We start from the raw sequence: 25,540 nt of genomic DNA, 5'->3' as shown, positions 1-25,540 counted from the left end.
AGATTTCAGTTGTAAAGTTGCATACCCCTAACGGAGACTTAATACCAAATTTCAGCCATTTTGGTAGGATATTTAGACCACATATCCTTGAATATATTTTTGCATATGGTTTTGCATATGCTCTTTTTATGCAGATATGTACAAATATGTCAAAATATGCACGATATGCAGAATATGCAAAATATGCAAAAATTTATGGGCCTAATTCGTTTTATTTTGTAATAAAATGAGTTTCTGTCTAATCATATTTTCTCTACGACCATCCTAACCATATATGCATTTGCATAGGATTCCGCTGTCTACTTATAATAAGTTTACATAGTAATATTTAGAAGTCATATCTACTTTTAAACCAACCTACATATCAATCCTTTATATTTCAACAAGGACCTATGTCGCATGAAATAAATGATTATAAACGGCCACTAAAGTCGATACCTACGTTGAAAATAGTATAATTCGTTTAGCCCAGAGAGACATACCTTCAGAATAAATCCAGCAAAACGACTTAAAGACTAAACCCAGCAAAATAATTCATTACAAATTTCCTTCCAAACCTATAATTTAATCAAGGACATGTCGCAACAAATAAATAGTTATTTTTAGTCACTAAATGTTAATAAATGCTGGGTAATGAAGGGGATGAAAGATACCAAGGAACGGTCCTAACCGTCTTTAACATGGCAAAGCCCAGGATTTATCTTGGTCCGTCTTTCATCTCAAGTGGACACTGACCTCCCCGTGGTGTCACCTGGGGAGCTGCCTTTAACACCCGTTAAAGGTAGTGAGCTAAGAACGTTAAAAATTTGGGTTTTGGGCGTCGGATTAGTAACCCTCCCCTAGAAAAAGCAGCCTACTATGAAAAAAACGAAAGAAAAAATCCTCTAAAGTTGACGAACCCCGCAAACATTTTAAGGACCATGATCTGCGAATCTGCAACTGGAATGTTCGCACCCCTTATTGAGAATGTGCAGTTTACGCATTGGCAGATGTACTTAAAATTACAAGGCCCACAATACTGCCATACAGGAAATACGATGGATTGGGGAAAGCGTCACAACAACAACTAAAGGTGACGCTCTGTATTATAGCTGCCATGGCGCAAATCATGAGTTTGGCTGCGCATTTGTAACTACAATCGGAAGTAAAAACATCTGGTCTCCAGCTTCATCCCAGTGAATGAAAGACTTGCTGCAATTCGAATAAAAGCTAAATTCTTCAACATCAGCTTTATTTGCGCTCATGCTCCCACTGAAGAAAAGGACGAACCGACCAAAGATATAATTTACGAGCGCTTAGAAGAAACATATGACCGTTGCCCTGTCCATGACATTAAAATCATTCTAGGCGATTTTAATGCCAAAATTGGAAAGGAGAATATCTTTGTCCCAACAGTCGGGAAATTCAGTCTCCACAGTGAAACATCTGACAATGGTATGAGGCTGATAGACTTTGCAGCTGCAAAAAACATGGTAGTTAGCAGTACCAAATTTAATAATCTCGATATTCGTAAGGGCACCTGCCTGTCTCCAGATCAAAAAACAAGGAATCCAATTGATCATGTTGTGATAGATGGAAGACATTCATCGAGCGTGTAGCAACCAAAGTACGAACAGACACAACACGAAAGTTAGACATCGGTAAGCTGCAATCACAACAGATAGCCACAGCATATTCCACTCAACTAGCCCAATTGCTTAATCAAAGCACTCCTCATACCGATAACACATCAGCGCAATGGCAAAGCATTGCGCACTCCATGCAAACATCCGCAAAATCCATACTTGGATACCAGAGACCTCCACCAAGGAATCCATGGTATAATCAGGAGTGTCGTGCTGCCACCTAAGAGAAAAATGCGGCATATAGGGCTACTTTACAATCCGTAGCAACGCGTAGCGCAAGAGAGAGATACAGGGAGAAAAGGAGAGAGGAGAAACGTCTTTTCCGCAGGAAAAAGAGAGAGATGGAAAAGCGGGACTGTGAAAAAATCGAGATGTACAGGCGTCAGAATGAAGTCCGAAAATTCTACCAAAGAGTCAAGCATCAAACTGATGGGATTTGTACAGGCACATCCTCCTGTAGGAACCAGCAAGGTAATTTGGTAAGTGATACAGATAATGTACTCAGGATATGGAAAGAACATTTTTCAAAACTGTTGGTATCCAATAGCAGCGAAGACGACGAAAATACCACAGTCCCAATCGCAGAAGATGGTATTGAATGTATACCGCCCAGCCAAGATGAGGTAAATACAGCAATAAATCGGCTGAAGAATAATAAGGCAGCAGGAGCCGATGGCTTACCAGCCGAGCTGTTCAAAACCGGAGGCGACACGATGATAAGGTGTATTCATCAGCTAGTTAGCAGCATCTGGCACGAAGAACGAGTACCCGACGATTCGAACCTGAGTATCCTGTGCCCCGTCCACAAGAAGGAAGGAAGACTGTATGCTCTAACTATAGGGGCATAAGTCTACTCCCTATTGCCTACAAGATGGTGTCAGGGATATTGTGCGAACGACTAAAGCCTATGGTCAACGAGATAATTGGACCATACCAATGCGGCTTTAGACCTGGCAAGCCCACCATTGACCAGATATTTACCCTGGAGAAGACCCAAGAAATGCAGATCGACACATACCACCTTTTTGTCGATTATAAAGCAGCCTTCGACAGCCCGCTGCGTTCAAAGGTATTCCAAGCCATGTCTGAATTTGGTATCCCCGCAAAGCTCATTCGGCTTTGTAAGATGGCTTTAACTGATACTAGGTACTCTGTTAAAATAGGAAAACACCTCTCCGAACAGTTCAGTACCAAAAGATGTTTCAGACAAGGAGACAGCCTTTCGTGTGGCCTGTTCAACATTCTGCTGTTATGCGAGATGTAAATGTCAATAGAAATGGCACAATCTACAGCAACAGCCACATGTTACTTGCTTATGCTGATGACATTGACAACATCATGGCACGATCAGTAAAGGAAGTAACTGATACCTTTAAGAAAGTCGAAGGAGAATCAGCAAAAGTGGGTCTGGCGGTAAACAGCGCAAAGACTAAGTAGTGGTGTAGTGGACTAATGTTGTCCACCCGCAATGCGTCCATAGAGCTAGGACCAACAGTGGAAGTTGGTTCCTATAATATCGAGGTAGTAAAAGACTTCGTCTACCTCGGTACCGCCATAAATACAACAAACAACATCAGTTGCGAAATAAAGTGAAGAATTATATTGTCCAACAGATGCTACTTTGGCTTAAGTAAGCAGTTTAAGAACAAAGCCACATCTCGTCAAACAAAAACAACGCTCTACAAAACACTGATACTACCCGTGCTGATGTATGGCTCCGAATCCTGGGAACTTGCGCAAGCAGACAAGGCAGTGCTTGGTGTGTTTGAGAGAAAAAATCATCGAAAGATCTATGGACCAGTCTGCGTTGACGGATGAGTATCGACTTGGTATGAACCACGAGCTATATCTGCTATACAATGACATCCGTATAGGTAAACGTATCGAGATGCAGCGATTACGTTGGCTAGGCCATATCATATGAATGAGCGATAGTGAACCAGTTAAAAAGGCGTATAAATACGTGATACATGCCGGTGCACCCAGAATTGGAAGCTTAGGTTGAGGAAACAAATGGATGAAGAGATGAAAAGGCGCGGTATTCGAGAAAGCAAACAGAGAGAATTGGAGATCTTATCTTAGTTCGGTTTATGGAACAAATGGTCTGCAATGGGCCAGCTAAGTAACGAAGTATGTTATCTTGAGCAACAATCTTGAACTTTAGTGGGCGATGTACCGGATCGAGTTGACCGATATTACTATGTAGTGGCAAAGTTTGAATCAAATCGGTTGATCCGTTCGAGACTTATTGTGCGCACCAGCACAGACATATGAAAATCGCTAAAACGGCCCCAAAACGTATTTGGGATCTAAAACCATTATTCCTATGCGGTACATTTTGGTCCTATGAAAGTGTATAAAAGCCGATGGTATAACAATTTTGATAGGTTTCTGTAAAAAAATCAAGAAAAGGTAATTTCGAGCTCCACAACTGATGGTAAGCCCTTAAGTAACACCCTAAAAATTTATAAAAACGAAAATTATGTCGATTTCGATAGCGATATCTGATCATCTTATATGAATTAAATTTTACACATATTTATTTTAAGATTATACATCATTATATCAATAAATTCAATTAAAAAAGCCGACTATTGTTACTGGCCAGCAATAAATGGGTTAATTAATATAAATTCATTTTTATTTATTTAATTATTTATATTTATGTGGTCGTTATCAAGATTTTTCCTAACGTTTGCTTCCTTGTATTCGCAAATAAGCGAACACAACAGGTTAAATAAAAAGCAGACTATAGAATAAAACGTCATAAATTCTATTTGTTTATATTATTGTTAGTGTTGTTGTCGATGAAACATACCTCTACTTTTTTACTTTCAGGCATTGTTGTTGAGTTTGGATGATTTTCTTTGTTGACAAAATGAAAATTTGTTTATTTTTTTACGAAGATATTTTTTAAAATTAAAAATGGCAGACTTGGAAATGAACACTTTATTTCATATACATATGTATGTATTGTATGTAGGTATATTTAGTTAAAGAAACTATTTGAGAGTGTGGGAGGGATATTTCAATAAATGCAAATTTTTTTCAATTACACAGATGCACACACTTTTTTGAATTATGTATTTTTCAATTAATGTATAGATATTGATTAGCTAATTTAGATATGGAATAATATTTATTAAAATTTTACATAACTGACGATTTGAATTATTGATGCTTTGAAATTTCTTTTGGGTATGGGAAAATTTCCAAAAATAATTAATTTTCTTTTTTTAATTTCATAAAATTGGCACTTTCACAAAACCAAAAACACACACTCTTCGCCCTTGAACCGTGGCAAGTAATCAATATGAAAAAATTAGATATTTTTTTTATAAAAAATGCAATTTTATTTTTTTATTTCAGGGACGTTTTGTACAGAGTATAGAACTCTTTGTCACATTTATTTTGTATAAAACATGAATTTTTTGAAACGAAAATAGCAACCACCACACAATTATTAAAAAAAAAAAACGTGAAAAACCGTAGCAGAAACAGAAAAATGCCAACGCGAAATATCCACAAAATCACCGAATGAAATGAGAGAACAAGACGCACACGTCTGGTTGTCTAGTCGTTTGTATTGTAACTGTTGCCGCCGGTGACAGTGAATAGCTGCTGACTTTCCTCAGATGATTTTTCCCGTTAGAATCGGTTTCGAAAAAAAAGAAAACAGAACCCAATAGCAACCGATCTTTGTTGCTGCCGCCGTTATTGGGACGCACACTTTGTCGATCTGTATATCTGAGAGATTTTCTGATGGTTTTCTCTCATAAAATCTGCTGGTGGTTTCTAAGAGATGTTTGTTTTTTTTTTTTGTTTTGTTCAATATTTTACATTTCTATATGAAATATGAAAAGCTTTTTTGCAGCTTCTATGTGTTTTACTTGAATGTCATAATATAAAATTAATTCATAGAAAAAATTGTTTACAAAATGCATTGTAAAGCTTGACATTGGTAGTTGGAACCAAATGTAAAAACAAGTAACAGAGACGATTGGTTTGGTCGTGTCGACCTCCACTACTTTGAAAATATTTTAGTTTTTAAATCGAGCTACACTCGGTATTTTACAAACACACATTTCAAAATCCACGTTTATTGATGTCTTTGGGGACACCTAAAAATCTTTAAAAAATCCACGTTTATTGATGTCTTTGGGGACACCCAAAAATCTTTAAAAAATCCACGTTTATTGATGTCTTTGGGGACACCTAAAAATCTTTAAAAAAATCCACGTTTATTGATGTCTTTGGGGACACCTAAAAATCTTTAAAAAATCCACGTTTATTGATGTCTTTGGGGACACCTAAAAATCTTTAAAAAATCCACGTTTATTGATGTCTTTGGGAACACCTAAAAGTCTTTAAAAAAACCCACGTTTATTGATGTCTTTGGGGACACCTAAAAATCTTTAAAAAATCCACGTTTATTCATGTCTTTGGGGACACCTAAAAGTCTTTAAAAAATCCACGTTTATTGATGTCTTTTGGGACATCTAAAAGTCTTTAAAAAATCCACGTTTATTGATGTCTTTGGGAACACCTAAAAGTCTTTAAAAAAATCCACGTTTATTGATGTCTTTTGGGACATCTAAAAGTCTTTGAAAAATCCACGTTTATTGATGTCTTTGGGAACACCTAAAAGTCTTTAAAAAATCCACGTTTATTGATGTCTTTGGGGACACCTAAACATCTTTAAAAAATCCACGTTTATTGATGTCTTTGGGGACACCTAAAAATCTTTAAAAAATCCACGTTTATTGATGTCTTTGGGGACACCCAAAAATCTTTAAAAAATCCACGTTTATTGATGTCTTTGGGGACACCTAAACATCTTTAAAAAAATCCACGTTTATTGATGTCTTTGGGGACACCTAAAAATCTTTAAAAAATCCACGTTTATTGATGTCTTTGGGGACACCTAAAAATCTTTAAAAAATCCACGTTTATTGATGTCTTTGGGAACACCTAAAAGTCTTTAAAAAAACCCACGTTTATTGATGTCTTTGGGGACACCTAAAAATCTTTAAAAAATCCACGTTTATTGATGTCTTTGGGGACACCCAAAAATCTTTAAAAAATCCACGTTTATTGATGTCTTTGGGGACACCTAAAAATCTTTAAAAAATCCACGTTTATTGATGTCTTTGGGGACACCCAAAAATCTTTAAAAAATCCACGTTTATTGATGTCTTTGGGGACACCTAAAAATCTTTAAAAAAATCCACGTTTATTGATGTCTTTGGGGACACCTAAAAATCTTTAAAAAATCCACGTTTATTGATGTCTTTGGGGACACCTAAAAATCTTTAAAAAATCCACGTTTATTGATGTCTTTGGGAACACCTAAAAGTCTTTAAAAAAACCCACGTTTATTGATGTCTTTGGGGACACCTAAAAATCTTTAAAAAATCCACGTTTATTCATGTCTTTGGGGACACCTAAAAGTCTTTAAAAAATCCACGTTTATTGATGTCTTTTGGGACATCTAAAAGTCTTTAAAAAATCCACGTTTATTGATGTCTTTGGGAACACCTAAAAGTCTTTAAAAAAATCCACGTTTATTGATGTCTTTTGGGACATCTAAAAGTCTTTGAAAAATCCACGTTTATTGATGTCTTTGGGAACACCTAAAAGTCTTTAAAAAATCCACGTTTATTGATGTCTTTGGGGACACCTAAACATCTTTAAAAAATCCACGTTTATTGATGTCTTTGGGGACACCTAAAAATCTTTAAAAAATCCACGTTTATTGATGTCTTTGGGGACACCTAAAAATCTTTAAAAAATCCACGTTTATTGATGTCTTTGGGGACACCTAAAAATCTTTAAAAAATCCACGTTTATTGATGTCTTTGGGGACACCTAAAAATCTTTAAAAAATCCACGTTTATTGATGTCTTTGGGTACACCTAAAAATCTTTAAAAAATCCACGTTTATTGATGTCTTCAGGAACACCTAAAATTCTTTAAAAAATCCACGTTTATTGATGTCTTTGGGCACACCTAAAAATCTTTAAAAAAAATCCACGTTTATTGATGTATTTGGGAACACCTAAAATTCTTTAAAAGATCCACGTTTATTTATATCTTTGGGGCACCTAAAAATCTTTAAAAAATCCACGTTTATTTATATCTTTAGGGCACCTAAAAATCTTTAAAAAGTCCACGTTTATTGATGTTTTTGGGGACACCTAAAAATCTTTAAAAGATCCACGTTTATTCATGTCTTTGGGGACATCTAAAAGTCTTTAAAAAATCCACGTTTATTGATGTCTTTGGGAAAACCTAAAAGTCTTTAAAAAATCCACGTTTATTGATGTCTTCAGGAACACCTAAAAGTCTTTAAAAAATCCACGTTTATTGATGTCTTTGGGCACACCTAAAAATCTTTAAAAAATCCACGTTTATTGATGTATTTGGGAACACCTAAAAGTCTTTAAAAAAATCTACGTTTATTGATGTCTTTTGGGACACCTAAAAGCCTTTAAAAAATCCACGTTTATTGATGTCTTTGGGAATACCTAAAAGTCTTTAAAAAAGCCACGTTTATTGATGTCTTTGGGAACACCTAAAAGTCTTTAAAAAATTACTAATGTCTTTTGGGACACCTAAAAGCCTTTAAAAAATCCACGTTTATTGATGTCTTTGGGGACACCTAAAAGTCTTTAAAAATTCTGCTTTTGAGGACAGCCCAAAGTCTTTAAAAAATCCACGATTACTGCAGTCTTAAGGGACACCTAAAAATCTTTAAAAAAATCGATGATTACTGCAGTCCTTAGGGACACCTAAACGTCTTTAAAAATCCACGTTTACGGATATCTTTAAATGCCGATTGTTCGGAATTAAGTAACTTATTTTTATACCCTCAGCATTAATGCTAACGAAGGTATATACACTTTCATACGGGCAAAATGTGCCTCATCGAAATAATGGATTCCGTCTGTCTGGCTGGAGCGCACGATAACTATCAAAAGGATCAACCGATTCTGTCCAAAATTTGGCTTTCGTAATATTTTGTCCAAACATATTTTAAGTTCGAAGATGAGTTATATCGGTCCACTCCTTCCGGTACCTCTCCCACTCAATGGACTCATTCGGTCCACTCCTTCGGGTACCTCCCACACAAAATTCAGTTCAGTTTAGGACCTGCTCTCGAATCGCTTTGATTTTTGTTGTAACAACTTGTTATCACTGCCTTCCATACGACGGTAGAAGTTTCATCAGGGGCAAGTCCATACTTCCTGAGAAAATAGCCTGAAATGAGTTCGAAGATAAGCCATATTGGTCAACTCCTTCAGATACCTTCCCCACAAAAGTTCAGAAATGTTCTTGAAGGAAGTGATCGATTTGGTCCATACTTTAGACGCCCTAATATATCTACCAGATATACATCGGGTTCGAATATGGACCATTTTTTTCCACTCATTCGGGTACCTCCCACACAAAACTTCGGATATGTTCACTTTAAAACCTGCCCTCGAATCTCTTCAATTTTTGTTGAAGCATTTGCATTCGCTGCCTCCATTACGACGGTAAAAGTTTTTCAGGGGCAAATCCATAATTCTTGAGAAAAGTGCCCAAAAGGTGTAAAAAACCCCTATGGCACCATATGTAGTGGCTGGAGAGCATGAACTGATCAACCGATTTGGTCCAAATTTTGGCTTTCGTCATATTTTGTCCAAACTTAGTATCAGTTCGGAGATAGGCAATACCGGTCCACAACATCCTGTACTTCCCCCCAATATTAAAAAAAATGTCATTAAATGCTATGCACGGTATCTCTTGAACGGGCTGAGGGCATATCTCTGTCGGCAATACTTTTTTACTTGTTCATCAACTATTTACAAAAATAATCGGACGATTTCCTAGTTATTCAATCAAAATCAAAATCAGCGTCATAAATGCACTCCTATTCCCCCCACACATTATGTACAAATGCACGTGAGGTAATCTGGTTTCGTTACAAGTTCAATAACATTGTTGTTGTTTGTATTTTCCTAAATGTAATAAAGCTTTCTGTTATTTATGTTGAGTATATTATTTTTGTTTACGACAATAAATGAATGAAACGATAAACAAAATTAAATTTTATTTACGCCACATTCTTTTTTTCTTAATTACAAAAATGCTGTCGAAGCAAATTTTTATCGCTTTCAAATTGAAAAGAAATTCTTTTGAAAGGAAACTTTTATTAGTTTGAAAGAAAAGTACTCGTATCCCGTTCAGTTTGTAGATTCACATTGAGTGCCACTGTGTGAACGAACCACACGTGTTTCGTTTGTCCATTGGCCTTGACCCATTAGCTGATGTCACATTAAACGTGCTTATTGTGATTTGTTATACTGTGTATTCTTTGGTATTTTATAGTTTTGAAAAATACAACATACATACATATGTATGTATGCATGTGTATTTGGATATTTACCTTGTTACCTTGTGACATTTTAAAAAATTAAAGTGTTTTTAGATTAAAATTTGATAAAGTTGAATGTAGAAAACAAGGATGTACAGTGCTGGACATATCAATGGAAACTTTTTTCAGAAAACTTAATATAATAATTTTTGACTAAGTACATTTATTCCCTATTCAAATACACCTGCATATTTAATTTTATGCAAAAATATGCAGGTATAAATTACCTTAGGAATAACTTAACTTAGTCACAAATTATTATATTTTCTTTTCTGAAAAAAGTTTCCATTGATATGTCCAGCACTGTATGTATAGATTGTGGATGTATGTTTACTAATTTAGTCTTAGATACTAGAATGGGCATCTCCCAAGTAGCAAAGGAAACATACGTGTCTGAAATAGTAGCCTTTTACATTTAATTCAAATGCAATCTTTGAAAATTAAAAATATGGGGTCTTTTATGAAACCATTGGGTTTTCTTCTGGCTGGGTACAAATGACAACAAATTTAGTTTTGCTACAACCTAATACCTAAAGCAAGGCTGTACTTTAACACGGGAACATTTCCTCCAAAAAGCTTTCTACCCAGCAAAAATACTCATTGTAATAACCACTTACTTACTAACCCATTATTTTAACAAGGGCATGTCGCCCAAATAAGTAGCTATTTTTTGACCACTTAAATAAGTAGTTAAATAACCAGTTACGAAAAGTCGTGACTTCTTATTTAATTACTTATTTAAGTGGCTTATTTACTTGTTTCGCGCGACATGCCCTTGTAAAAATAAAGGGTTAGTAGGAAGTTTCGTAATGGGTATTTTTGCTGGGAACTCATTAAGCAACTAAGAGGACAAAAATTCGAATTTGTCGGAAATGTAACTAAAACTTTAAAAATATGAAAAATTGAAGAACCATCTTATGTTATTTAAATTGTTTGAAATTATAAAATATGCCTATTAACCTGTACCTGAGTTTGCCCGTGGTTTTGTAATAAATTGTAGTGAAAATTCAGATTTAATCAGCAGATGACGATAATCAAGCGAGAGTTCAATGAAATGAAATGACCTGAACTGTAGTTTTGATGTTACATATCTTCTTTGATTTTGATTTAGTAATCGGAGTTTCTAGCAAATGCCATCCTTGGGCATTTCTTCCACCAACTTACATTTGATATTGCATGATCACATGACAGCAAAAAGGATTTTTCTCGTTAGATCCGTTAGATTGGACAATCGTTAAAAAATGGCTCTAGTGGATTGATGCAAAGAAATTGTGAATAAAAACGATCGCGGTGCTTCCTTCCAGCGATGTTTATAAGATTATCACAGACGAATCTTGGATGTATGCTTAATAGCCCAATACAAAACAGAAATCGACCATTTAGGTCTTCGAAAGCGAGCCAAATCCAATGAAAATTGTTCATGTAAAATTTTTTTCGGCAAAACTGACCGTATGGCGACTAAACGGCTTGAGAAATTTAGGACGGTTAATTCTGAGTTATACACTACCATTTGTTTGCCTGAGAAATTCGAAAAACGAACAAGAGAACACGAATCATTCTGCATCACGACAATGCGAGCTGTCACACTTTTGTCGCGTCTGTTTGATCGGACAAAACCTGGAGTTGATGGGTCATTCGCCGTACAGCCCTGACTGGGGATCCAATGACTTCATTTGATTCCAACATATCAAGAAAAAAGGCATGGCCAACGATTTTCTTCGTCAGAGGATATTGTTGAAGCGTTTAGAAGCGTTGGAGATGTCTCAATCGAAGTGGAAAATCTTTCCTCCAGAATTTTATCGGTATCGCTCCACGCCTTCATATAGCCCCCATAGAACGGTACCTCCGGTTTTCATGTATTTCGAGGTTTGTGGCATCAATATTCCACCGAAATTGTTGAAATTTAGCATTTAGTCTTCATTGGGGGTATACAACCTTCCATATAAAATTTGTCGGTATAGGTCCACGCCTTCAAATAGCCCCAATAGAACTATACCTCCCGATTTTCGCTATTTTAAAGGTTATGGCCTTAATATTCCTCCAAAATGGCTGAAATTTGGTACTTAGTCTTTGTTGGGGTTATAAAAATTTCCATATGAAATTTATCGGAATAAGTCCACGCCTTCATATAGTGCCCATACATCGGTACCTCCGGATTTCCGGTATTTTGAAGTTTGTCGCATCAATATTCCACCACCGACGTAGCCAGGGGGGGGGCCCGGGGGGCCCGGGCCCCCCCCGAAATGATTTTTGTTCCCATAAGATATTAGCTTATGTTACACATTTTTTTAATTTTTGAATACAATTTTAAACTGTTTTAAATTTTTCAAGAAATATGTAAAGTATTTGGAGGAAGTATTACAGAGAATTATTTAACTACATTGGTATACTTATTGTCCAACATATTTGAAAGTATAAAAATAATAAACACTTTCGGCTTTTCGAGCAATTTTCTGCATAATTGTTAAGTTTTAAGCGTTTAATCGTGTTGTTTAAGCGTTTAATCGTAACTTTAGGCTGACTGTCTTGTACTGAGTTCAGAACAAGACGTTTTTTTTATTTATTGAACGTTTGTAGCATATTACGTCCAATACTTGGGCTTATAAACAACATCTAGAAACATCTGTTTTTGCAAATTTTGATAAAAGTAATAAGTTTTTGTAATGAACTATTTCGAACATCATAACAATTACAAATTCTTTATTATGTTTGAAATTTGCAACAAAAAACTATATCAACCATTTTTTATGATATAATTACTATTCCACAGCAGTGTCGTCCGTTAAGATTATTTTAAACTAGTCTCTTCCTACAAATTAGTAAATATCAATTGTACAAAAATAATTTTTCTGTCGTATTTTTATGTTTTATTCGATCTTTCGAGTGTTAATAAAATCAAGATTATTGAGATTGAGGTGAGTGTTTATATTTTATTTATGCATATTATTTCAAATATTTCGAAATTACATTGAATTTTATCTTCAGAGATTTTTTTGTCGATTATTCTTTGAATTATATTTTGGGAAGTAATTTCAATGGATGCACATTTCTAGAAATTTTCCTTTTTCTTTCTTCGGCAAAGGATTTATAACGACAAACGAAATAAAAAAAAACTGATCGGAAACAGATTCAGATTAGTCAAAATCTCAAGAAGTATCAGTCCGCTTTGCGGACAGGGATATACCCTGAGTCTGTGCGAACCGAAACATTAATCTATGAACAGATCGAATTGCGGCTACACAACCAAAATCTTTTAACCCAGAGTTATGTATTAGGAGATTTTTAGAATTGTGTAGCAATTTTCGGACGTATGAACTTACCAACAAAATATAGATTTTATCATTGATCACAAATGTTACGGAGGAGGTAACTGACGAAATGGACCGGACCGGCATAGTTCATTTTGGAAGTATATCTTATTTTGGGAGTCATTCATTTCAGTGCGTCACAGTATAATTTTCAGTTTTTTTCAAGAAAAAAATATAGACTTGCCCACGAAAAACATAATACCGCTCTAAACATAAAGAATACCGTCCTTAAACTGCATTAAACAACTATTATGAAGGTTTGTTGGGATGTACCGATTTTCGAGCTAAAACTAAGTTTGGAGAAAATATTACTAAAACCAAAGTTTGGAACAAATCTGGTGCTCCGTTCAAGAAAAGTCGCACTTACCACTGTAGCTAAAATTCTTGAATTTTGAGGAGGAAATACCAGAAGGAGTAGACCGAAAATCACCATCTACGAACTTTATATAAGGCTCGCAGAAATATTGCTATAAAGAATGTTTGGACCAACGCAACGAAAATTGCCGTGCACACCAGCCACTACACATGATGGCCGTAGGTGTTCCTTACAGCTTTCGGGCCATTTTCTCTGGAAGTATGGGCATGAAAAAACTTGTATTGTAGTAATAGGGGCCCCGAGAACAATTGTTGCAAAAAAGCAAACCGTTTCCAGAGAGGTATTTTTATTTATTAATTTATTTCATATTGTTACTTATAACTAAATTATTAGCATAAAGGAAGTTAAGCCATGACTACTGAGGTTTAAGCTTACACAGGTATATTTACTAATTATCCAGAGAGGTCTTAAACTGTACTTCTCTGAAAATTTTTCAAATACTCTGTGAAAGGTTATCGAAAGGAGGATCGAATCGGTTGATGTGTTCGAGAATTATCGTGTTCTCCAGGCAGCCAACAAGACGGACGAACATAGCTAAGTTGACTCTAAATTTTCTGAAACAGATTTCTTCCAAACACACTTTGGCCCTAAAACCATTATTTCGATGAGGCACATTTTGACTAAAGGCTGAGAGTATAAAAAATGTAGATTGGGAATTGACAATTGTGTTCATGGATTTTTGCTAAAATTCTGGGCTCCAGAATTTCATTTTAAAGGTAATCAGGACTGATAAGACAGGAGTTTTCTTGGTGCGTGATCAATTTATGAGAAAATCCTGGATAGGAAACAAGAATTTCTATAAGAGAAGTCCGACGATTTGAAGCCAAAATAGTTTATTGACGGATGCCCAATTGGGCACCAGGATTTGTCATTACATACCCACGATTGGGTGCTAGAATTTCATCATAAATATGACTCACTATTGCTCAGCATTAGTTCTCTATCAAGAAAACCACTATCGGCCTTCAGAAATTCTTTGTGATTAGATCTACGATTGGACACCAACATATTTTGAGGGAATAACTTCAATGACAGTAACAGTAACAACGATTGGACACCTGAATTTCCGGAATTGAAAAAAACTGACCATATTCTGACATTGCAGCGTGATAAAAGACAAAAAAAAGAAGACACGTGTCTCGGCATTTTTTCCTATATTTATATAACTCCTAAATTATCCTGCAAATATTTAAAAAAATACTAGTGGATAACGCCATGATATCCGAACGTTCCCTCTGCATAAATCAATTCTCTACTAATCCCATTTTCCTTCCATAAATTACTCAATAAAATTTTAGTGGAAACAAAGGAAAGGTTAAGATATTTCTAAGGTTTTCCGATTGTATACTCTTTCTTTTGGCCTTACCGAAATTTACAACTGTAGTTGTGAGTTATTTGATAAATGATACACCCGAAAGTATATGCGACTATTAATATATCTATTGTTTGAACATATCTTAACTCTGATATGTTGTCAAAAAAGTTCTGAAAACAAGGGAAAATTGGCCAAGAAGTCTTACGTCATTTTAATAAAAAATTGTAATTAAAAAATATTTCATCAGAAATAAAAGTATAAAATAAGGTTTATATCATTGCTAAATAAGAAATTTTTGCTAACATGAACTTTCAAAATTTTGGTCAGGTGGGCCCCCCCCGAAATGAAATCCTGGCTACGTCCCTGTATTCCACCGAAATTGTTGAAATTGAGTATTAAGTCTTGATTTCGGGTACAAAACTTTCCATATGAAATTTGTCGGTATAGCTCTACGCGTTTATAGAGCCCCCATAGAACAATACCTACCGACTATTGTTATTTTTCAGGTTGTGGCCTCAATATTCCTCCGAAATGGCTAAAATTTGTTATTTAGTCTTCGTTAGGGGTATAAAACTTCCCCACAGAAATTTTTCGCTAACGGTTCACGCCTTAGTATAGCCCGTTCTATAGAACGGTACCTCTCGATTTTCGGTATTTTGAAGGCTGTGACCACAATAACCAACGAAATGGCTGAAATTTGGTATTTAGTCTTCGGTAAGGGGTACAAAACTTTCCATCGACCTTCAAATATCGAAAATCAGCGACCGAAATTGCTGAAATTTGGTATTTAAGCTACGTTGGAGGTAAAAACCTTTCCTACTGCAATTCGTCGGTATAGGTCCACGTTTCGATATAGCCCCCACAGAACGGTGCCTTCCGATTTTCGTAATTCTGAGGGTTGTGACGTCAATATCCCGCCGAAATGACTGAAATTTGTTATTTAGTCTTCCATGGGGTTATAAATATTCCAGAAGAGAATTATCAGTAAAGGTTCACGTTTTCATATATCCCCATAGAAGCGTACCTCTTGATTTTTTTTTTAAGGTTTTACCTAAAGTTGTGCACTCTAGTTCCTGGAGCGGATCGATCTTTCTAGTTCCTTTTGCCAAAAGGAACTAGTTCCTTAATATAGTTCCAAATAGTTCCGAGAGTGAAGTAGTTTAACGAATCTTTCTCTTTCTTTTTGTTTTCATCTTTTGGCAGCGATGTAACGAGGATGTGATTTAAGTGCAATTAAATAAAGAAAATGAATTATACAAATGAATGGAATTATATGCACTGCTGGAACTATATGAACTAAAGGAACTATACAAATGAAAGAGCCGGATATAGTTCCAATAGTTCCTTGGAACTAGTTCGTTCCGGAACTACACAACTCTAGTTTTACCTTACCGAAATATCGGAAGTTTGGTATTCAGTCTTCTTTGAGTCTAAAAACTTTCCGCCAGAAATTTGTCGGTATAGATCGAAGTTTTGATATAGCCAACATAGAACAGTATCTCCCGAATTTCGGTATTTTGAAATTGCTGAAATTTAATGAATTTAATATTCTTCATAAACGAAAGGAAACTAATTGTTCCATTTTACTTCAATGCAACTCGTGGTGGAGGGTATAACAATTTCGGTCCAGCCCAACTTAACGCCTTCTTACTTGATAGGTTTTATCCACAATATCCAATCGATGTGGTTGACATTTGGAATTAACCCCCTGTTTTTGAAATTTTCTTTTCACACGAATTGTCAAATTTTGTTGATCGATTTACTCGCCTTAGCACAAATGTAGAGCACTGATTTTTAAATGACGAATTCTTAACTATATATGGAACGCCTCTACGAAAAGTTTGGTCTGTACGTCATCTGGGGGCTGAGCTATGGATGCCTCTATTATTACGAATATAGACGAACGATCAAAAATAAGTTATAAAAACTGTGGGTAAATACTTTACTCTTTGGTAAGAGTATAAAATATTTCTGTTTCGGTACAAACATCCCCGAAGGGAGTAGAGAGACTTCTCATATCAATATTTGCACCCCGAATCATATCAACTCAATGATATGTGACCTACTTTTTATAGACGAACCCGCCATGTTTATACCTTCCACCTTATGATGGGGGTATATTAAATTTATAATTCCGTTTGCAACACCATTAAATATGCCTCCGTCTGTTGAAATCAAATTAGAGTTCACAATAGCACAGTGGTCAGAAAACGTCTCCACCAAAAATTGCCCTCACAGATCCACATTTAAAATTAGGTTACATTTCCGATTATTAATCTATTCACTTCAAATATTTGTACGTATTTAAAAATATAATAAAAAATACTACAATTTCTTACATTTTCTTGTCACATTTCCATCTTGTACTAATCGTCGTGTATAGCAATTTACTAACCATAAAACTATGCAATTTTCTAAGGCAAAAATGACACAGCAATTAGCACCTGCTTGGCCTTTACCTTGAATATTATAACGCCAGCTGGTTGAGATGTACATATCTCTCATGACAAATGCTAAACCTCTAATTAAGTCACAGATTACAGTTTACCCATTGCCCTCCTGCTCTGCAAAGCCAAGACTAGACGGCAACGTTGGAAACACACCAATGTAGGCAATGATGTGGCTCTTGAAATTAAACGAAATGTACTTTTTTGTGCAGCAATTCAACGATGCAGCAGCAATTAAATTAAAAATCTCAAATTACATAAAAAAGAAATGGAAAGACGAAACTAAAAAGACAGAATAAGTTAATGAAATAACGAACATGAACTAGTTTCCCGCTAAGTGAATTGATGATGATTGTATTCAGTTTACAAATGGGAATAAGGAAAATAGATGTGAAGAGTGACTTCGAATTAATTGTTAATAATTGCAATTAATTTAATATAACATTAAGTGTGTAAGAAAATATTCTATAATTTTTATGTTTCGAAGTGGTTTACAGATGATTACAAAAATACATAATTGCAGTGCAATGCACATTATCCATTCTTGTTTTTTGGCCAATTTGCCTACAAGTGGTGAATAATAGAATTGTAAAGAAAAACAAAACAACTATGAAATGCACGTTTTCCATTCATTTCCTTTTTATGGCTTAGTTTTATGCCCTCCCTTTCTGCTTAAGTATGCTTTTTATTTTTGGATTATATCGTCAGCGTTCTTTTGTTTTGCCATTTTATTGCCCTAAGCTGTTTTGCTTTCGTTCTTTGACTTATTGCCGTTGTTTGTGTTCTTCTTATATTTCAAAGCGGTCCTTACATTAATGAAAAGCTGTGTGACGGATTTCTTCTCAAGCTGTGAGGCTTACGTTGCTGTTACGAGTGTCAATTAAACTATTGAAAATGCTGGAATTTAAGATTTTTTTCGTGCAAAGCAATTGGCAGGAATCTTCTGACTTCAAAGTGGATAGTTTAATATCAATGCCGATATGTTGTTATTAAATTATTCGATAATTTGTCTTGAAGAACGAATTTGTAATGGTTGGAACCATTGTATGGTTGGAATTCTTTAGTGTCGTATAGGACAATCATTATTTTGTAATGAGTTATTCGGTTCATGTGTCTTCCAAAATTTTGTTGCGTATTAGTCGGCAAGATCCTTTCCCAGCAAACCAAATATCTGATGTCCGACACATCGGAACAATTTCGGAAGCAAAATCGTTCAGATTTCGTTCCGATTTCTAAATAATTTTTCGTAGGTAAATTCGTACAGATTTCGTTCAGAATGTCGGAAGTAAATTTCCCTTCGAATATGCTAATGTTTTTCTTCCAATTTCGGTACGAATTCGGATCGATATGTCGGAAACAAATTTCCCTTCGCACAACAACAACCTTTTGTATATATCTAACAAGAAACATTTTAGTTTGTTATTGTTTGGTTGGTTTTAAAATTCGCATATACAATTTTTAAATATTTTAAATATAAATGCAACATATAATAATCTAAGCTAGTGCTGATAGACTCAACATATTCGTACACAAGGTTTACATTGTTATACTATAACTACAAAATGATAACGGTGAAAATCATTAACAGTGAAATCATTGAAAGTACAATCTTCCAATAAAAAAAAGAAAAATTGATCAATAAAAAAGAGGCGTCAGAGCAAAATTTTCTGACCAAAATCGATCCGATTTCGCTCCGACATTTCGTTCCGAAATTACGTCAACCACTTTATACAACTTTCGTTAAGATATCGTTACGATTTCGGAACCGAAATCGGACGTATCGTCCGAATTTTGTTCCGATTTCGTTACGATATCGGTACGATTGGTTTGCTGGGTTTTTTTACTTGTTACACCCTACACCACATTGTGTCTTTGTGCATTTGTATGTGATATGCAAAAGGAAGGGAGATAAACCAATAGCTGCTTTTAGGGATATACATAGAATCATTTTCTGAGTCGATTTATGCATGTCCCTCCGTCTATCCATTAATTTTTGTAATCATAGTACACACAGAAAAATATATATTAGAAATATATTTGGATCTAAACAAATATATGTTTGGCATTTGTTGCAAACAAATATATGTTTGGATCCAAACACGCAGAAGCGGCGACGGGACTGCGAAAAAGTTTGTTTTTGAATTTGTGGTGTGTATGCGGTATGCGGCCAAACTATTGTGTTTCGTTCTTTATTGTTGTTGTTGCGATTTATTCTTTCACAAGCAGGTATTTTGTTCTGTAACTCACAGTTAGCCAACCATTTTTTTTCTTGAGTTACTTCAAGACAATCGTTGAGTGAAGACGGTAAAATGAGTGAATAAATCAGTGTTTTGTGTTTTCATAAAGAAATGGTGCTTTTATACCCTCAGCCTTTAGGCTAAGGAGGGTATATACACTTTGATACGATGAACATGTGCCTCATCGAAATAATGGTTTTAGACCCCAAGTATGTTTGGACGAAATGTGTTTCAGACAATTTTGAGTCGATCTAGCCATGTCCGTCTGTCTGTCTGTCCTGCTGGCTGGAGCGCACGATAACTCTCGAACGGATGAACCGATTCGGTTCAAATTTTGGCTTTCGTAATATTTTGCCCAAACTTAGTTTAAGTTCGAAGATGACCTACATCGGTCCACTCCTTCCGGTACCTCCCCCACAAAAGTTCGAAAATCTTCGGAAAGTTTGTGCGCACGATAACTCTTGAAGGGAGTGACCGATTTGGTCCATACTTTGTATAGAGTAAACTTTCTACCAGAGTAATATGAGGTTCCAATATGCTCTCAATAGGTCCACTCCTTCGGGTACCCCCCGCTTTGATTTTTGTTTAAGCAACTTGTATTCACTGCCCTCCATACGACGGTACAAGTTTCATCCTGATAAAATAGCCTGAAAGTTGCAAAAAACCCCTATGACACCGTGTGAGGTGGTTGGAGCCCAAGATAACTCTCGAACGGATCTGCCTATTCGGTCCACAATATGGCCTTAGTAATATTTTGTCCAAACATAGTTTAAGTTTGAAGATAAGCCATATTGGTCCACTCCTTCAGGTACCTCCCCCACAAAAGTTCAAAAATGTTCGGAAAAATTGTTCGTACGGTAACTCTTGAAGGGAGTGGCCGAATTGGTCTATACTTTACACATCCTAATATATCTACCAGATATAGATCAGGTTCAAATATGGACTATATTTGTCCACTCCATCCGGTACCTCCCACACAAAATTTCGGATAAGTTCACTTTATGTCCTAATATCGAATCACTTTGATTTTTGTTGAAGCAACTTGCATTCGCTGCCTCTATTACGATGGTAAAAGTTTTTTAGGGGCAAGTCCATACTTCTTGAGCAAACAGCCCGAAAGGTGTAAAAAACCCCTATGGCACCATATGTTGTGGCTGGAGATCCACTTCCATAACGTTCAATGTCGATCCATTCCTTTTAGTATATCCTCCGCAAAACTTTTGATCTTTAATCCTAATAAACATTTTTGTCGGTTCAAATGCCCAAAATTTTTAAAACCCCCTAAATACATACGTATTTTAGGAAAAAATTGTTTCAATATACACAGGCTGAGGGTATATCTCTGTCGGCTTTGCTTTTTTACTTGTTAGTATGTAAATTAAATGCCCAATACATTTTATAATTGGTAATTATACCCTCAGCATTTATGCTAAGGAGGGTATATACACTTTCATGCGGGCAAAATGTGCCTCATCGAAATAATGGTTTTAGACCGCAAGTATGTTTGGACGAAATGTGTTTCAGACAATTTAGCGTTGATTTAGCCCCGACCGTCTGTCTGTCTGGCTGGCTGGAGCGCACGATAACTCTCGAACGGATCAACCGATTCGGTCCAAAATTTGTCTGTCGTAATATTTTGTCCAAACTTAGTTTAAGTTCCAAGATGGGTTATATTGGTCAACTCCTTCCGGTACCTCCCCCACAAAAGTTCGAAAATGTTCTTGAAGGGAGTAACCGATTTGGTCCATACTTTGCATATCGTGAAATTCCTACCAGGCTTAGGTGAGGTTCCAATATGGACTCTATCGGTCCACTCCTTCGTGTACCTCCCACACAAAATTTCGGAAAAGTTCAGTTTAGAACCTGCTCTCGAATCGCTTTGATTTTTGTTGTAGCAACTTGTATTCACTGCCCCCAATACTACGGTGCAAGTTTCATCAGGGGCAAGTCCATACTTCCTGAGAAAGTAGTCTTAAAGGTGCAAAAAACCCCTATGACACCGTGTGTAGTGGTTGGGGCGCAAGATAACTCTCGAACGGATCTACCGATTCGGTGCAAAATGTGGTCTTCGTAATATTTTGTTCAAACTTAGTTTAAGTTCGAAGATAAGCCATATCGGTCCACTCCTTCAGGTACCTCCCCCAAAAAAGTTCAAAAATGTTCGCAGACGACTGATACTTTTTTACTTGTTTTCTAATTTAACCAAAAAAGTGAATGAAAATATTTTATTGGACAAAGAAAAAATCGCATTTAATATTGGTAATAACATTAATTCATTTGTCATAATAGAACCAACCATCTGCATAGAACCAACCAATATTTTTCTACAAATACCGTTATATCTGACGAAAGGAGATTAATTGTAAATTATAACTTTGTGGACATGTAGAGTTTATAGTACCCGATATTTTCAATACCTAACACGTTTCACATATGCGTTATAACGATACTTTTTACTCGCTTTATGAAAAAATGTCAAAATATTAGCATTTTTTAATGGTTCACCAGGATAGAACCACCCTAAGAATTTACACAAACCCTTTGTTAGATGTGGTAAACTTTAACAAAAAACTATTTATAATTATAAATAAATGCCGTTAGTGTTGATTGACAACAAATATTGTGCAAAAATTTGTATTAGGGTCTTGAAATTTGATGAAAATCGAGGCTTAGAGCTCCAAAAAATATTTTTATGAAGAAATCGGTAGAAACAGTTTTACCGAAATTGATGAAATTTGGTTTTAAGTCTTCCTCATAAACGAAAAGAAAATAATTGTTCCATTGTACTTAAATACCACTCGTGGTGGAGGGTATAACAAGTTCGGCCGGGCCGAACTTAAAGCCGTTCTTACTTGTTTTTCTTTCTTGTATTTGGAATTTTGTATGTACCTATATGTTTGTTGTTGCTGTTGTGTTTGGTATTTCTATGCATTTAAATAAAAGAAAAACCACCATCATTTATAAATGTGTGTATGTGTTTTGTGGCTTTTGGATTTGTATATATATTTTATCCAAACAAATATTTGTTTGCACCGAAATATATATTTGTTTGCAGGGCCCAAACATATGGCCTGTTCCCGTACTTTATAAAGTGGTAAAAGTCGTAAAAGTTGTAAACGACTTTCATATAAATTTTGTGTACGGGAACGCAAAATGTGTAAAAGTGGTAAAAATTTTAAAAACTTTTTAGTTCTGGAACAGTTAGGAACTGTTGCAAACATATACATATATGTTTGTTGCAAAATATGTTTGGGACCCAAGTTAGAGAGGCCTGTTTTTCCTCCATGCAGGCGATGTGGCTTTTCGTGAAAGGTATGAGAATTGACAGTTCTTTTCATTTTTTCAAAATTAATTAATAATTTTAAAATCATTAATAAAAACTAAACACTTTAGGGGGGTTGCCGGCTAAAAAATCAGACATCGAGTTTTTAAAACCACCCTAATACATACATAGGGTCAGAAATGATTATTTCAATGCGCTACGGTGGAGGTTATACAAATATAATCGATCTGCACTCTCAGACATGAGAATTACTCCCCTTGGTGCTCCTTGGAATTTCCAGGAAATTGTATTTTCTACAAGTAAACCATAAGGATCGTGGTAATAACTAATTAACCCTTTAAAGAAACAAATAATAAATATATAATTTATGTTCGACATTGACTTTGAAATATTATCAGCATTGCTGCCTATTATTAAAATCTGTTACTTGTGTCAAGTGACAGCATTACGTGTTTTATTGTAGGACCAGAACGTCCTTCCACCAGTTGTTCTGTTTGTCTGGGTGTGTGTATGTGTTTTATTATTTTTTTATTTTTTTTTCCTGACAAAAAGGTCACATTCATATTCAAATTGTCTCGTTGTCGTTCCTTTACAAGGACACAAATAGCACAACATTCATTCTCGTTACTATGATAGGCTTATAAAAAGAAATGCTGGTGGTGATAATAACACAATGATACCGGCCTGATTTTGCAGTGTTGTTACTTGTTATTATTCATGTTTTGAATAAAAACAAAGTCCTTTTTTGTACCAGACAATGTAGCCTCCTAGACTCAAAGTGTCATTTTCTCTGAATGTTTTGTTGTTATTATAATGAAAATAATAAACTACATACATACATATCATTTTTAACACAACAATGATGGGAATTTTATTATTATACCCTACACCACTATGTGGGGAGGGTATTATAAGTTGGTTTTGGCCAAAAAGTTTGTAACGCATCGAAATAATGGTCGTAGACCCATACTTGTATATACCAAATTGAATGTCTCGACGAGCTGAGTCGATCTGGCTATGTGTGTCCGTCCGTCAGTCCGCCCGTCTGTCCGTCTGTCCATCTAAACCTTGTAATCACGCTACAGGTCGCAATTTTGATTGGATCGTCACGAAATTTTGGATGTTGATGGGGGTCTCGGAGGGGAAGAAGTCTATTGATTTTGGTGATGGTCGGATAATATTTAGGGGTCGGAAAGGGCAAAAAAACTTAGGTGGATAAAAAGACAACGTTTTTTCCAAAGCGAATATCTCAGCTTTTATATGGGGTATACCAAAAGCAAAACCTGACAATGAAAGCAGAAAATATCACCTTTCGAATGATGTAAAGTAGGTGCTCGTAGGTGATCAAACAACGAAGACATCACAATAGTAGCAAATAAAACCCCAATTTAAATTTTTGCGATTTTAATTATATTGACGAATATCACAGCTTTGGTTGAAAATTTTCCAAAAGCAAAGCCTGACTATGAAAGTAGAAGATCCCGTCTTTACAATGATGTAAACTAGGTCGGCGTAGGTAACCAAATAACGGAGATATCGCAATAGTCGGTAATACATCCCATTTTTCTATTTTTTTGGAAATCACGCTACAGGTCGCAATTTTGATCGGATCGTCACGAAAATTTGAGGGTTAATGGGGGTCTCACAGCCCAGCAAACCAAATGTCGGATGTCCGACATATCGAAACAATTTCGGAAGCAAAATCGTTCAGATTTCGTATCGATTTCTATACGATTTTTCGTAGGGGAATTTGTTCAGATTTCGTTCCGATTTCGGAGAAAATGTCGGAAGTAAATTTCCCTTCGAATTTGCTAATGTTTTTCTTCCGATTTCGTTACGAATTCGGATCGATATATCGGAAACAATTTTCCTTTCGCACAACAACCACCTTTTGTATATATCTAAAAAGTAACATTTTAGTTTGTTGACGAAAAACAAAATGGTTGGTTATAAAATTCGCATATACGTTTTTTAAATATTTTAAATATAAATTCAACATTTAATAATTCAAGCTAGTGCTGATACACTCAACATATTCGTACACAAAGTTTACATTGTTCTACTATAACTACAAAATGATAACAACAGTGAAAATCATTAGATATCTTTGAAATTATAATCTTCCAATAAAAAAATTTATCAATAAAAAAGAGGCATCAGAGAAAAATGTTTTCCTTCGAAAATCATACGAAATTATTCCAAAATTGTTCAGAAACCTTTACGAAAGTTCGGAAGGTACCTCAGATTTTCATACGACATTATTCCGAAATCGTTCAGAAATCTGTACGAAAATTCGGAGGAAGAAATTCGAATTCCGAATTTCCCAAGGATTTTCTTCCGATTTCGTTGCGAATTCTGACCGAAATCGATCCGATTTCGCTCCGACATTTCGTTCCGAAATTATGTCAACCACTTCATACAACTTTCGTTAAGATATCGCTACGATTTCGGATCAGATATCGGACGTAACGTCCGAAATTTGTTCCGATTTCGTTACGATATCGGTACGATTGGTTTGCTGGGAGATGAA

The 25,540-nt window shown here is 35.5% G+C and overlaps 1 protein-coding gene across 40 annotated transcripts in view; it reads right to left on the bottom strand.

Moving 5' to 3' along the window:
- Positions 1-25,540, bottom strand: part of aralar1 (calcium-binding mitochondrial carrier protein aralar1) — a 116,090-nt gene that overhangs the window by 78,518 nt on the left and 12,032 nt on the right. For 2 of the 40 annotated variants that reach the window (XM_073961032.1, XM_073961054.1), the window contains exons 1-2: positions 5,076-5,285; positions 4,444-4,627 (exon numbers count right to left, since the gene is read on the bottom strand). The exons of 6 other annotated variants lie outside the window; for them this stretch is intronic. In XM_073961032.1, coding sequence (XP_073817133.1) covers positions 4,444-4,467 — 24 coding nt within the window. In that variant the 5' untranslated portion in view covers positions 4,468-4,627; positions 5,076-5,285. Of the gene's footprint in view, positions 1-4,443; positions 6,721-25,540 lie in introns of those variants that run through there. 32 more of the 40 variants (XM_073961039.1, XM_073961059.1, XM_073961034.1 and 29 more) reach the window with 29 other exon arrangements.

This window comes from Musca autumnalis, unplaced genomic scaffold (assembly GCF_047663935.1).
Source record: "Musca autumnalis isolate F117 unplaced genomic scaffold, ASM4766393v1 scaffold_1, whole genome shotgun sequence".
NCBI lineage: Eukaryota > Metazoa > Arthropoda > Insecta > Diptera > Muscidae > Musca > Musca autumnalis.
Note: the sequence above shows the minus strand (reverse complement) of the source record. Positions and strands in the feature narration are given on the sequence as shown.